The sequence below is a fragment of the Sus scrofa genome, chromosome 14 (assembly GCF_054392235.1).
Source record: "Sus scrofa isolate SSC_HxYL_T2T_F1_AM1 chromosome 14, Sscrofa_HxYL_maternal_Yorkshire_Landrace_v2.0, whole genome shotgun sequence".
In the NCBI taxonomy this organism is placed as follows: domain Eukaryota; kingdom Metazoa; phylum Chordata; class Mammalia; order Artiodactyla; family Suidae; genus Sus; species Sus scrofa.
Window position 1 is genome coordinate 27,638,752 of NC_139396.1, and position 13,417 is coordinate 27,652,168.

A 13,417-nucleotide genomic window follows, 5' to 3' on the forward strand; every position below is an offset into this window, starting at 1 on the left:
ACATGGGCAAGCCTTTTAACCACTTTGTGCCTCAATTTCTTCATCTGTTAAACGGGAATAATACAGCTCAGAGCCATTATGAAGACTAGAGGAGCTGATGTGTGTGAAAGTACTTGGCTGGATGTCTGGCACATAGTAGGCCCTCAGGAAGTGGCATGTGCCCTTCAGCTTTTCTTCCTAGTGCAAAGAGGCTGTGTCCCAAGCTTGGGATGACACATGTTCATTTGGCCCTGAGCCAGGCAGTGTCAGGAAGGTGACTCTAATTTTTCTGGAGCTTTTCCACTCCAGCAGAGGATCATTTTAATAAGTCCATAATAATAGACACAGAGGTGACTCAGATCTGCAAAGGAGCCCTGCTGGAGAGGGGACACTCAGGCTCTGGGGGAGGGGAATTCAGTGGCATCTGGGTTTGATGCAGCGGCAGGCTGCTGCAGGGGCAGGCCTCCAAATGGGGTGGCCTGTCGACCTCAGCTGGGCCTCCAGACTGCTATAGGTTCTCCCCTAAGAGCCCTCAGTCCTCCTATTGGCAAACTGCTGGGTAGCGCCGAGCGACCTCCAAAGTCCTTCCCAAGCTGGAAATGCGGCTCTGCTCCTGGAGCCCTGCCACCCACAGTGAGATGTGTAACACCCTTGGAGATGGTTCCGGGTGGCCTGTCCTGGCGGGCATCCTCATTTGAGCTCCCCTGTGACTATACAGCTTGCCCCCCCCCCGCCCCCGCCCCCAAGCCCAAGGAGAGGCAGGGCTCTCAGGCCATGGTGGTTTTATTAATGCACAAGCACAGCACAGGCGGGTATGTCCCCAACCCAGGGCAGATACGGGGTAGGGGAGGGCAGCGGCCACCCCCTCAGCAGAGGGAAAAGGGACTGGGGCCCATGTCCTCTCCTCCATGCATCTCCCACTGCCCCCAGCCCTGATCCATGCCACTGAGACAGCTGATCACACCACTCCCTGTGGCTATAGAAGAGGCGACCAGCTGTCCCAACTGCCACTCACTGAGATATGGCCTTGTTGGCCTGCTGCCCTCTTATGTCCTTCATCACAGATATCAGGCTGTCACTGTGGGGGCTGCTCTCCTCCACCTGATGTCACCACTTTCGTCCCCCAAACAGCTGGCTGCCTTAGTGGACACTTCTCCCCATCACTCCACCCTGTCTGCTGGTCTCCGGGGGCCACCCTCACCACTCCCACAAGCCCTACAAAAGTAGGAAACAGGTGAAAAGGCTGCGTGACCCAGGAAGGACTTCACCAAGAACTCCCCGGGGAGGGGGCTCTCCGCCAATAGGCTCGCTGCTCGGTGGGAAGCCGACAGTGCCAGTGGGCGGGGGGCCGCGAGGGGTGGCAGGCAGGGAAGCCACAGTCCAGATGACACACAGGCACAGTGCGGTGGCGGCACCGCGACAGAGAGAGAGAGCAAGCGCGCAGCCAGGCAGGGTGCCAGGACTCTGCGGGAACGCCCTCAACTTCCAGTTCAGCATCGGGTCCCCTCGGCGTGAGACTTCCCACTCCTTGCTAAGAAGGGGGGGTCCCTCTGGGTCTCAGGGGTCTCTTTCCCCCTCCTCGACCCCAGAGGCTGCCACTACAGATTCCAGCAGACCCCTTCCTCCCTCTGAGCAAGAGGAAAGTTCGGGGTTTATACCATCTCCAGACAGAAGGGGAAAACCTCAGCAGTCAGGTGCCCCCAAAGCCAAGAGAAAAGAGGGCCCTTTTCGAGGGGGGAAGCGGAGAAGGGGAGGGACAGCTCTCCCCATGCAGGAAGAGGGCGTTGCGGGGCAAGGAGGTGGGGTGGGATGGGGTGGTCACAGCTGTGCAGAAGACTATTTATAGAGGGAAGCCCCAGGCCCAGCTCAAGGGGAGGGGCATTCTGTGATTGGCCCTGAGCGGGGTGGGTGGGGCTAAGGAAGAGCACGCCCACAGCTCTCGCCTCACCTCTGGAGGCAGGCAAGCTACAAGTGGGCCTCGGAAAGGAGAGGCTTCCCGGGGAGAACCCTAGGCGGCAGATCTCCTGACATGGAGGCCTGGGATGAGGCAAGAAACAGCAGGGCAGGGAAACTAGAGGAACGGGGAAGTCTCCCGAAATCCACCCGCCCCCCACCCCCCACCTGCTGAGGCTAAGAAGCCTTCCCAACTCCACCAGGCATGGGTGGGCCGTGCCTACCAAGGGGACCACCCTCTGTTGCCTCCAATGTGCTGGGGAGGGGAAGGGAAGAGGGAGATGGATGGCGTGGAGGGAGCAGGGGGGCAGGGGAGAGAAGGACAGCTCCCTGCACCTATGCCTCCCATCACCGCCCTGTCTGCCATCTCTCCCTAGCCCCCCGCCCCCCAGCTCCCTAGGCGTCCCTAGCGGCCCACGCTGATGTTGCAGGTCTTGCAGCTGGGGTCTTTCTTGGCATCCGCAGTGGAGAGGCTCATGAGCTGGTGCCCACTGATCTCCCCCAGGGTGCCCAGGGACAGGTCGACGGGCTCAGTGTAGATGATCTCCAGGATGAGGTCCTGGGCGTGGCGGAAGACCAGCTCCCCGTCCTCCACGCTGCAGGTCAGGAACTTGTTGCAGGCAATGTCTAAGAGGGGCAGGCGGTCACGGCAGAAGCGGTCCCCCAGGGAGCCCTTGGGGGCCAGCACCAGGATGGCGTAGTGGTAGGCCGTGTACATACAGTAGAAGTCCGCAAAGTAGAGGTTGGTGCTGGGGTTGAAAAGGCGCTGGGCGGGGATCTGGAAGCGCCAGCGGCCGTAGGGGGAGTCCTGCGGGGGCTGGCCTGTGTTGAACTCCGTGTTGCAGCTGAAGAAGACGCCGTGGAGCATGCCGCTGGTAGGGGAGCCGTGGCTGCCGCTGTTGTCCTTCAGGTAGGGCTGCAGCATGTTCCCGCAGTGGGTCCTGCCCACCCGAGGGAGAAATGCCAAGGGGAAGAGAAAATGCCATTGTTAGCTGGACTGAGGCTTGATTGCTGTGTGCGACCAAGAAGGGAGTCCGCCCAGCTCCCAGCTCTCCCACCAGCTACCGCCTCCACCAGTCACAAATAGAGCATTCCAGAATGCGAGAGAAGGGAGGGCCCTGGAGATGGGCTGATCCAGCCCACTCCTTCACGGAGGAGAGATCTGAACCTGCCACTCCCCAGCTTAAAACCCTTTGATGGGACTTGCACAAAAAGCAAAGTCAGGAAGATCTGGTCTTTGTGGCCCCACCTCCCACCACCCCCATTACCCTCAGGTAACAGGCTCCAGCAGGGCGGGAATGCACCCAAGCTCTTCCCTGCCTCTGTATCCTTGCAGTGCTCTTCCCTCTGCCTGGACCGCCCTTCCCACCTTTCTCCACCTGGCCTGGCAAACTTCTAGTCATCCCCCTGAGGCCCAACACAGGTGTCCCCTCGTCTCCAAAACCTTCTAGGAACAGCATGCACTTGCATTCAACACAATTTTGACCACCTAGCACGTGCAGAACGCTGAACTCACCAATCGTGCATACTTATTTCAAGACCCTGGAGGTTTGCAAGGTGGGGGTGGGAGGGGTACTGTACCTTTATTCATCTTTACATTCTGGCACGTATGGGTACTCTCTGTCTCTCCCTTGCTTACTCGTTAGAGACGCCCAAAGCGGGCCAGTGTCCTCACCACTCACCTCACCTATGGCCTCTCTTCTTGAGTACAAACACCAGCATGGGGAGGATGGGCAGCCCGGGGTCCTGGCTCACTCTTACCTGGTCCTGGCTGTCTTAAGTAACTAGTGACTTGCTGGCACTCTGGGCCTCAGGCCTCCCCATATGTAGGCTGAGGGTATTGGATCAGATCACCAATTTTCAAACATTTTTTATCTCTCTCTCCTTTTTTTTTTTTTTTTGGCCATTCCAGCAGCATGTGGAAGTTCCCAGGCCAAGGATCAAACCTGTGCCACAGTTTTGATTTGCACCTGGCAACACCGGGTCCTTAACCTGCTGCACCACAGGGGAACTTCCTTCAAACATTTTTTTTTTTTTTTAAGATTTCAAATATTCAAACTGAATCCCTCTCTTTTATCCCTAAAGAAAATTACACACAGGCAGGTCACAGGCAATAAAACTGAAGTGGCTCTGATTGGATGTCGGGAACAGGGCTTAGCCGGCCTCATCCTCTGATTTCTTCAGCAGCACCCACCTCAGCACCACCCTAAAGGGTGCCCTGAGAGCCTTCCCTGGAGCCCTCAGGCTTCCCTGAACACAGATTGAAGACCATGGCTCTCCATGCTCAGAACCCCCTCACCACCGCCCTTGGGACCCAGGCCTGAATTGGAGGGACAGCTGACCTGCAGCCTTAGAAGCCAGTGAAAGGAACTCTCTGAAAGGAGGATCAAATCCAGGACCTTATTTATTCAGTCCTGTTAGCACAGTGCCCCCCGGCAGTCCCATCCTGAGAGCCCTCTCCTTCCTGGGGGCCCAATGTCCCCCGAGAGCCAGCCTGGGTTCTGATGGGGTGAGGACTCCAGAGCAGGGTCTGGCAACTGACTGGGTGGAAGTGACATCAGACCACCAGCATGATGGCAGAGCCGGGGGAGGAAGGGGAGGCCTGGCAGGCCCTGGGGGCAGGGGGGATGTGGGGTGCTGCAACGTACATACCTGGCGTGCTGGAAGTACTCCTTGTGATGGTTTCGGTAGAAGACGGAGAAGCGGAGCATGCGGCCGGCAATCTGCTCAGCCTTCTCCTGCAGCTGGGCCAGGTGCTCCTTGGCATAATCTGCAAGAGGCCAGGTGGATGAGCTGAGGGTCAGGTAGGGGACCACAGCCTCCCCCCGCCCTGCCCCCACCCCAGATCACCGAGTGCTTCACTGCCCATCTGTCCTCAGGGCACAGGGGAGACCAAACAGTCACAGCAGCTCAGACCAGATAGGAAGGGGCCACCTCGCCTGGCTGGGGATTGATTCCTGGATGCTGTCTGTCCTTGTCACTTCTGCACCCTATTGCAAGAGGCTCAGAGCCCTGCATCAGCAAAGGGCAGAGGGCTGCCCAGTTATTCAATCATGTTGCAGGCCCCGAGGGCCATAATCCCGGATCACCCTTGTGTGAAAAGAGGACCAAGAGGCAAAGGAAGAATTGAGAGGAGAGACCGAGGTCCCCTGGGGAGAGCGCCTCAAGTCTGGCAGTAGGAGGCCACCAACACCGCCACATGGGAGCCAGCTGTAATTTCAGGTGGGGGCTCATGCGAAAACTGCAGAGAACCAAGATGAATGTTTAGCCAAGCCAGGGTCTGGGGCATCCCAGGAGAAAGAGGGAAGGTGGAAACAGGTAAGTAAAATTGGATTCTGTGGGCCAGGGCCGGAGGCTGGAGTCCTGGGGCCCGGGCAGGGCTGCCCCTAGCCTAGAAGTGCCTTTGCACAGAGTAGGAAAATGTGCCCTTTCCTGCTTGCTGATACAGCCCTGGTCAGGGTGCTGGGTTGGCAATTGCAGCCATCCCCAGCTCCCCAGTGTTAACGAACTCCCACTCCATGTAGAATTCCTGGGTAAACCAAGAGGTTTCCTTCCAAGGTGCAGGAGCACCTCCAGAGAGTGGGTTTTGCAGATGAGCTAAGAAAAAACACTTCTTGGAGTTCCTGCTGTGGCTCAGCAGGTTACGAAACCAACTTGTTTCCATGAGGCTGGAGGTCTGATCCCTGGCCTGGCTCAGTGGTTAAGGATCCAGTGTTGCCATGAGTTGCAGTGTAGGTCACAGATGCCACTTGAATCTGGTGTTGCTGTGGCATAGGCCGGCACCTGCAGCTCCAATTCTACCCCTAGCATGGGAACTTCCATATGCCTCAGGTGCAGCCCTAAAAAGACAAAAAAAGAAAAAAGAGGATTTCCCGCTGTGGCGCAGTGGTAACGAATCCAACTAGGAACCATGAGGTTGTGGGTTTGATCTCTGGCCTCCCTCAGTGGATTTAGGATCTGCTGTGAGCTTTGGTGTAGGTCGTAGATGCGGCTCAGATCCTATGCTGTTGTGGCTGTGGAGTAGGCCGGCAGCTGGAGCTCCGATTAGACCCCTAGCCTGGGAACCTCCATGTGCCACAGGTGTGGCCCTAAAAAGAAAAAAAAGAATAAGAAAGAAAAAAAAAAAACCCACAATTCAAAAGAGGAAGGCAGGTCAAGGAGACTCTGGGCACAGACCTTGGCAGAGGATGGAGCTAGCAGCCTCAGAGACCTGAGGCTAAGAGTGTTCCTGCCCCTTCCTTGTGGCAGAGGGCAATCTGGGGCAATTCTCCCCGTGGACACCAGAAGAGTGCAATATTATGGGGAAGATCCTGGGTCATCAGTGACCAAGTTCACAGAAGCCTGGTGTTTGTTCACGCTGGAACTTGCAAGCTAAGTTCTGCTAGGCCAGTTTGTAAGATAAGTTTTCCCAGGCCAAGTGGAGGCCCAGGACAAACAAAATAAGATCATTGTCCATTGACCAATGATCAGTAAACAAAATGTGGTCCATCCACACAATGGGATATTATTCAGCCTTAAAAAGGAAAGAAATTGTGACACACGCTGCAACACAGATGAACCTTGAGGGCATCCTACTAAATGAATAAGGCAATCCATGCTGTACAGCACTGGGAACTAGAGCTAGTCACTTATAATGGAACATGATAGAGGATAATGTGAGAAGTAAGCATGTCTATATATGTGTGACTGGGTCACTTTGCTGTACAGTAGAAACTGACGGGACACTGTAAACCAACTGTAACAGAGAAAATAAAAATCATTAAAAGTAGATTTAAAAAAAATAAAGACAAGACCAATAGAATAAAAATGAATAAATAAATGAATAAGGCAATCACAGAAGAGCAAATACTGTGTGATTCCCCTCACAGGAGGTCCCAAGAGTAGTCAGATTTACAGTGGAGGGTAGCTGCCCGGGCCTGGAGTGAGGGGGGAATGGGGAGCTGTTGGTTACGGCCATAGCCTTTCAGTTTGGGAAGATGAAAAAGTTCTGGAGATGGATTGCCGGCCAGCGTGAAGGTACGTAACCCTACTGGACTCTAACGGAAAAAATGGCTGAGATGGTAAAATTTATGTTACGTGCATTTTACCACCATTATACTTGCCCCAAGGCAGAAAAGCAACTCCATTCCTTTCTGGAAACGGAATTGTCAACGTAATTAGCAGTGCTCACTTCTGCCTCCTGCATCACACCACAGGCTTGGTGGGGGCGGGCAGGGGTGGGTCTCATCCATGGAGGTCTCCCTGGTGGCCAAAGCATGGTGTCTGTATACAGCAGGTGTTCCTAAGTGCCTGCTGGGTTAAGATGAAGTCCCCTCCTTGACCGTCATTAAACCAAGCGTGCCAACGCAGCAGGACGGTAGGGCCTCACCTCCTGTGCAGAACTCGACCGTCTCACTCCAGCCAGACACCAGGTACTCCCCATCGCTCTGCTTCACGGCCGTCTGCACCGCCACGCTGTACTCCGTGCGGGGGCTCAGGAACCAGTGGCCTCTCACTGTCATGGGCAGTGGTACGGCCTTGGCCACCAGCTTGGTGGGGACATCCTGAGAAAACGGGACGCAGACCGAGAGCCAAGAGTCAAATTGGGGGTCAGGCCCACACTTAGCCTTCCTCTAGGCCTCCCACTCCCCAGGGGCCGCCTTCCTGTGAGGAGGGCCAGATTCAGGGGCTTGGTGGCCCGGCCACCATTTTCCTGCAGAAGCAAGCAGTGGCCGTTGGGAAGGCCATACAGACTCTGCCCAACCTGCACCGCCTTAACCCACATGCCCGTTCTCTTGGGAACTGAAGAGAAAGGCCACTGGGGTGGAGACCCGCAAAGTTGAGGGCGGGGAGACCTTCATTTTCGAGGGAGACTTCGAGAGCGCTGCACACTGCAGTGCCGTCTCCACGGCAACGGCAAATGCTGAGAAGCCAGGGAGGAAGGGAAAATATGCCTTAGTCTTTGGGGGGGAAGGGTTAAGGGGGTGGCGTTGAACATTCACGTCACCGTGGCAACTGGCCTGCCAAAAGACACCCAGATCGGAGAGCCGGTTCCAAAGAGAGAGGATGAGTAACCCACACGATGCAGTCGTCGTGGGAACCAGCTCCTTCCCACCTCACTCTTCCCCCGCCTCTCTGACAGCTCGAGAAGATGGGAGCCTTCCTCCTGCACTGCCTCGAACCCAGGGAAAGGACACCCTGGCCAGCGGAGGATTCGCCATCCCTTTTCTAAACGCGGCAGAGGCTAGGCCAGAGGGCCAGAGGGCAGCACAGGGGCCTGTGGGGGAATCACTGAGGACCAAGCAAAGGGGCCCATGGCCCCTGTGGCCCACCCAGTCAGTAACAAGGCTGCTTCCGAAGCCGGGGGCTTTGTCGGACCCTGAGACGCCATCCTCAGGTGTGACTGCAGTGGCCCCACCCGGTGTGAAGGCCCAGCTGTGATGCTGATAACGGTGTTGGCCGTGTGCTGGGCCCAGGCCAGACAGGGCACAGACATGACCTCAGTGAAGCCTCTCGCAAGCTGGCGTTATTATTATTCCCTTTTTAGCAGTGGAGGAAAGAGGTTAAATAACCTTCCCAAGACTGCAGAGGAAGAGCTGGACTTGAGTCAGGCCTTTCCGACTCGCAGTTGTCACCTGCCTCCTTCAAAGGCAAGTGCTGGAAAGAGGGGCCCTGGGCACTCACCCGGTGCTTGAACTTGTTGGAGTTCTTATTCTCCTTCTTGTTCAGGTCAATGAAGTAGTGGGTGACCCGCTCCAGGTCACTGTTCTCCATGGCCCAGGAGATGCGGAAGGAGTCGCAGGTGATATTGTTGACCTCGATGCTGTGGGGCGTGGACAGCAGCTCCATGCTCCCCACTGGTTTGGCTTCTGTACAGACTGAGGGGAGAGGAGAACTCAGCACCTCCCTCCCCCCCACAGAATCTTCTAGAAAGTCTGTCTCCCAACATCCCTTGCAAGGTGGAACCTTGAGGAGCCATCCTGCGCACCTGCCTCATCAATTCCGATGGGAAGATTGCACAGGGAAGACTGGAGGGGTGGGACCGAAGGTGAGCTGGGGTGTCCCCCTTGTGGGCTCTTGGCTCTCCTCAGAGGGGTCTGCAGAGCAGACGGCACCTGACAGGTGGCGGAGGCAGTGGGAATGCTGCAGACGCTGGGTGGGACAGATTTGCAGCAGATGGAGCCGAGGAGGGGGGCCCTCAGCCAGAAGGCGTGAAAAGAGAAAGGAGTGGGGTGGAGAGAACAGGGCGAGGCGGCGTGGGAGAGGCAGGAAGCGCCCACCAGGGAGACCGGCAGAGGGCACCGGCAGCCAAGACGCCCAGGGTGCCAGGGCTTTCAGGCTCAAGTCCCCGCCTCCCTGGGGGTGACTCAGCAAGGGTCACCATGACACAGGGCTGGGAGTACAAGTGCCACAGAGAGAATGTGGGTCTACTGGTTGGGGGGGGCGGTAGCCGGGCCACGGCTGCTGTTCACCTGTAACTCTTCAACTCTTATTTTTCTTTCGGCAGATCCTCTGTTGCTTGACTCTTAAATTATTGGTTTTTACCCGTACACCTATTGCAGGCCAACTATGCACTAATAATGTTACAGACATCATCTCATGCAAGCCTCATAGTAAGTAGGTAGGTAGTATTTTTTTCTTTTTTGTTTTTTTAGGGCCACACCCAAGGCATATGGAGGTTCCCAGGCTAGGGATCTAATCGGAGCTACAGCTGCCAGCCTACACCATAGCCACAGCAACGCCAGATCCAATCCGAGCCTGCGACGTACACCACAGCTCACGGCAACGCCAGATCCTTAACACACTGAGCAAGGCCAGGGATGGAACCTGTGTCCTCATGGATGCTAGTCAGATTCGTTTCTGCTGAGCCACCACGGGAACTCCAGTCGGCAATATTAATATCCCCATTTCACAGATGCAGTGGCTGAGGTGGGGGGGGACTAAGATGCCAAAGGTTACACAGCTGGAAATAATTTGAACTCAGGTATGTCTGACTCCGGAGCCCAAACTCTTTATCATGAAGCTAAGGTTGTGTCCCCTCGTGTGTGTGACACGTGGGGCATGTGTGTCTGCACAGATGCACATGGGTTTACCATGATTTCTTTTTCCTCCTTCTATCCTTCCCTCTCAAGGAATTGTCTTTTCTCTCACCTCCCTCTCTCACTGCTTTGCTTCTACCCCTGGCTGCTCTTCCAGGTGTGAAGGAACCACACCACCATCACTCTCACCTGTGCTTTAGCTAGGATGAGGTGACTCTGGCCTTGACTTTGGCCTGGCTCACGGGAGCACTGGGGAACAGGGTGGGGAAGTGAGAGGGAGGCAGAGGGACTGTCTCTGCGCCAAGACTGTGAATGTGGTTGGACTTTCTCCCGGGGCACATGCGTAGTACCCCATCGGGCTCATGCTTTCCGGGGTCTTCCTCAAGCCCCGTACCAGCACCCCTCACATTTCTGGAGTGTCATCTCCTTTTCTCTGCCTTCCCTCTGCCTCGCCCAGGCGTTAAGGGTGAGGGTACCTTGTGCCTTCACACAGGTTCTTCTATTTATAGCTTCCAGAAGATCCAACCCACACTTTCCCATCAATTAAGCCTGCTCTAGAGCCTGACACCCTAAATTAAACCATGGGCTCCTTGGGCAGCGGGCACAGGGCAAAGGATATGGGTGATGACCCTCACCTGTCCCGGGCTGTCACCTGAGTCCTTGTTCCATCTTAGCTTTCCACCCTAAAGTGTGTGTTGACCTGTTGTGAAGTTCAGCCAAATACCAGTGGCTTCGTGCATGGGGAACCCTACAGTAAATAAGCACAGGGGTGCTACCAGGTCCACACCAAAATAAAACAGAATGGGATCAAGTGTCTAGAAACCACTGTATGATGATAAACCTCTTAGTAATTCATGGAGACCGGTGTGGAGCGGGGGTGGGAGCTGCCATCCCTCGGGCTCCTGGTGAGGTGCTCTCTCAGGAGACATATGTGTGCCCCCCACAGGCACACACATGCACACCCACACACACCAACACAGACACACCTGCCCCAGAGGGCCTGAGCAGCCACCTCCCACCCATGTAGGACCCAGTCTATGCCTACCTCAGGGGCTGGACACCTCTTCCCACCCCACACCCCTCCTGTCAGAGTCTTCCCAGAGGGGCAGCCGTGTTTGTTGGCAGGGGTCTCCAGGACCTGGCTCCGCCTTTCCTCTCTACAGTTCTAGGAGAGCTCAGATCCTACCCCCCCTCCATGCTAGCTTTGGGGAGGGGTGGAAGCAAGTGACACTGGGAGAACAATAAAGCCTGTGGACAAGGGTGGGTGTGCACCCAGGTCTCCAAGCCCAGATGAGGGGGAAAGGCAGGGTTTGAGGGATGGGCTGAGACAACACCTGAGAAACACCCACAGTCCCATGTAACCCACCCCGAGGCAACCGTTTACACACCCACACACAGGCAGTCACACAGGCACAGGCACTGGGTATGCCCACCCACACCTGCCACACACCATGGCACACACCTCCTCAGACAGCCTCACCCCACACACTCACCTACCCACTCAGGTAGCTCCCACCTTCTGCATTCTAAGAATGTCCCACAGTTGTCCCTCTACAAGCTGTCACCTGCACACAGACCCACACATGTTCACGTCTGCAGACGCTCACACGCACATATGCACACACGCCCTCCCACAAGCCATATTTGGAGAAGAAAGGAGGCCACAGGCACCCGCATGTATGCGTGCCACCTCCATGGAGGCATGTAACCCCTCCGCCCGCTTGCACACGCATGTGCAATTGCACACATGTCAACGTGGGCCCATATTCTGGTATCCTCTCTCACAGCTTTTCCAGGCTCAAAGACACAGACTTGGAAAATGTGTTTGTCTCCGCCAGGCTCTGCCAGCCCTGATCCTTCACATGCCAACAGGTTTGCGCACCTCCGCGGGCCTGCCCACGGACCATGGCTTCTGTCTACACTCTCCGCCAACGCCCCCTTCTGCTCTGGAGTTGTGTCTCCCCACATAGAAACCCTCTGGTCGCATGCACTCCCCCACCCAACAACGTGCCCCTCCCCACGCATGACCAGTGATATGTCCACCCCTAAATATACTGCCTCATACCACCCACACAGCACTGCCCACCCCCCCAGGCTACTCAGATAAGTGATCCCTCCCCACCACGGACCTCACATGTGCAAGAAACGTATGTTCCTAGACATGCCACACAGCAGTCGAAAGCTACACAGGAGCCTAAGTGCAAGCAGACAAAACTATGTACGCAAGCAAGCCTCCAGTGCCCTGGCAAGCAGGCACTCACACTGAGCACACTGATACTCCCGGCCCATGCCCATTCAGAAGAGCCATCACAGCCAGAGGTAACACGTCCCCCCACCCTGCTGTCCCCGATGGCATCACTGACTGCAGCAGAATGGTCACAGGGTGACTGTGGTGCCCTGGGGATCAGGTCCAGCTGTGAACCCCTTTGCCAAGGGCCTGGGGGAAAAGGGACAAGGTCGTCAGCCCCAGCAATCCCAGGTGGGCTCTGTGGACAGTGGCAGGACCCTGGCGCCCCCAGGTCCTAGCCCGCAGCCGCCCGAGTCTCTCTCGGAATTTACAGCAGGATGCTCTGGATTGGGGCTGGGGGGTGGGAACAACACTCACCTGGCTTCACCGGGCTCTGCAGAGGAAGATCTGGAAGGCAAGGAGGGGAGAGAGCTCTGGGTGGACGGGCTCCCCAGGCAGAGGGGCACAGCCGGACGCCTGGGTCACAGGCAACAGCGCTCACTCACTCCCCTGGCTCCTCTCGAGGCTGCCAAGAAGGCTTCTTCCATGCCCCGCAGGCAGCTCCTGCCTGGCTCTGCGCACAATGCTGCTGCCCCCGGAGAGGCGATGTTCCCAGTCGAGCTCCAGGAGAGAAGCAAGAGCGAAATCAAAGCGGCGTGGATAAGAGAGAGGCAGAGAAGGCGAGAAAGAACGAGAGCCAGACCGAATCTGGCTCCACCAATGGGATCAGTGGCTGCCCAGCGTCAGGTGACAATAAGCAAGCTTGGTCCCTGCTCGCCTGGGCTGGTGGGAGGGGGAGAGGGCACAGAGTCTCCTAGGGAGCTACGCCGATGTCCGCCGAGACAGCAGCAGCGATCACCTTTCCCCCATTTTTTCAGGACAAGCTGCCCTGAGAAGTCCCTCCAGCACACCCCTGCTAGGGACTCTCTCACTTGAAGGCAGCCCCCAAACTTTAGGATGCTGGGAGAGGGGTGGGGCTTAGCCCAAGGGCTCGGGGCGCCAAAGCAATTGGGGGATGGGGAGGGGGGCTGTGAAGAGAAAGGGTCCCCCAGGGATTTGGGAGCAGCCAGGGGTGGGGGAGGGAGGGAGATTTTGTCTACAGTCTGGATTCTCTCCTCAGGGCCTTTTGCTGATCCATGGCTCCATTTTCTTACCAACTCTATCAAGAGCTATCAGACCTGCAGCTCCAGGGCCCCCTGATTGCCTAGGGAGAATGTCTGGCTGCTTATGTTTCCCAGGG

General features: G+C 56.5%; 1 protein-coding gene across 1 annotated transcript; it reads right to left on the reverse strand.

The window, feature by feature from the left end:
• Window positions 1-744: 744 nt before the first annotated feature.
• PHYHIP (phytanoyl-CoA 2-hydroxylase interacting protein) lies at window positions 745-12,887 on the reverse strand. Its single transcript, XM_001927910.5, has 5 exons — window positions 12,556-12,887; window positions 8,596-8,789; window positions 7,301-7,475; window positions 4,585-4,702; window positions 745-2,873 (listed from the first exon to the last, which is right to left on the reverse strand). Exons 2-5 carry the CDS (start codon window positions 8,758-8,760, stop codon window positions 2,339-2,341), a joined length of 993 nt encoding a protein of 330 aa, XP_001927945.1. The 5' UTR covers window positions 8,761-8,789; window positions 12,556-12,887; the 3' UTR covers window positions 745-2,338.
• Window positions 12,888-13,417: the final 530 nt, after the last annotated feature.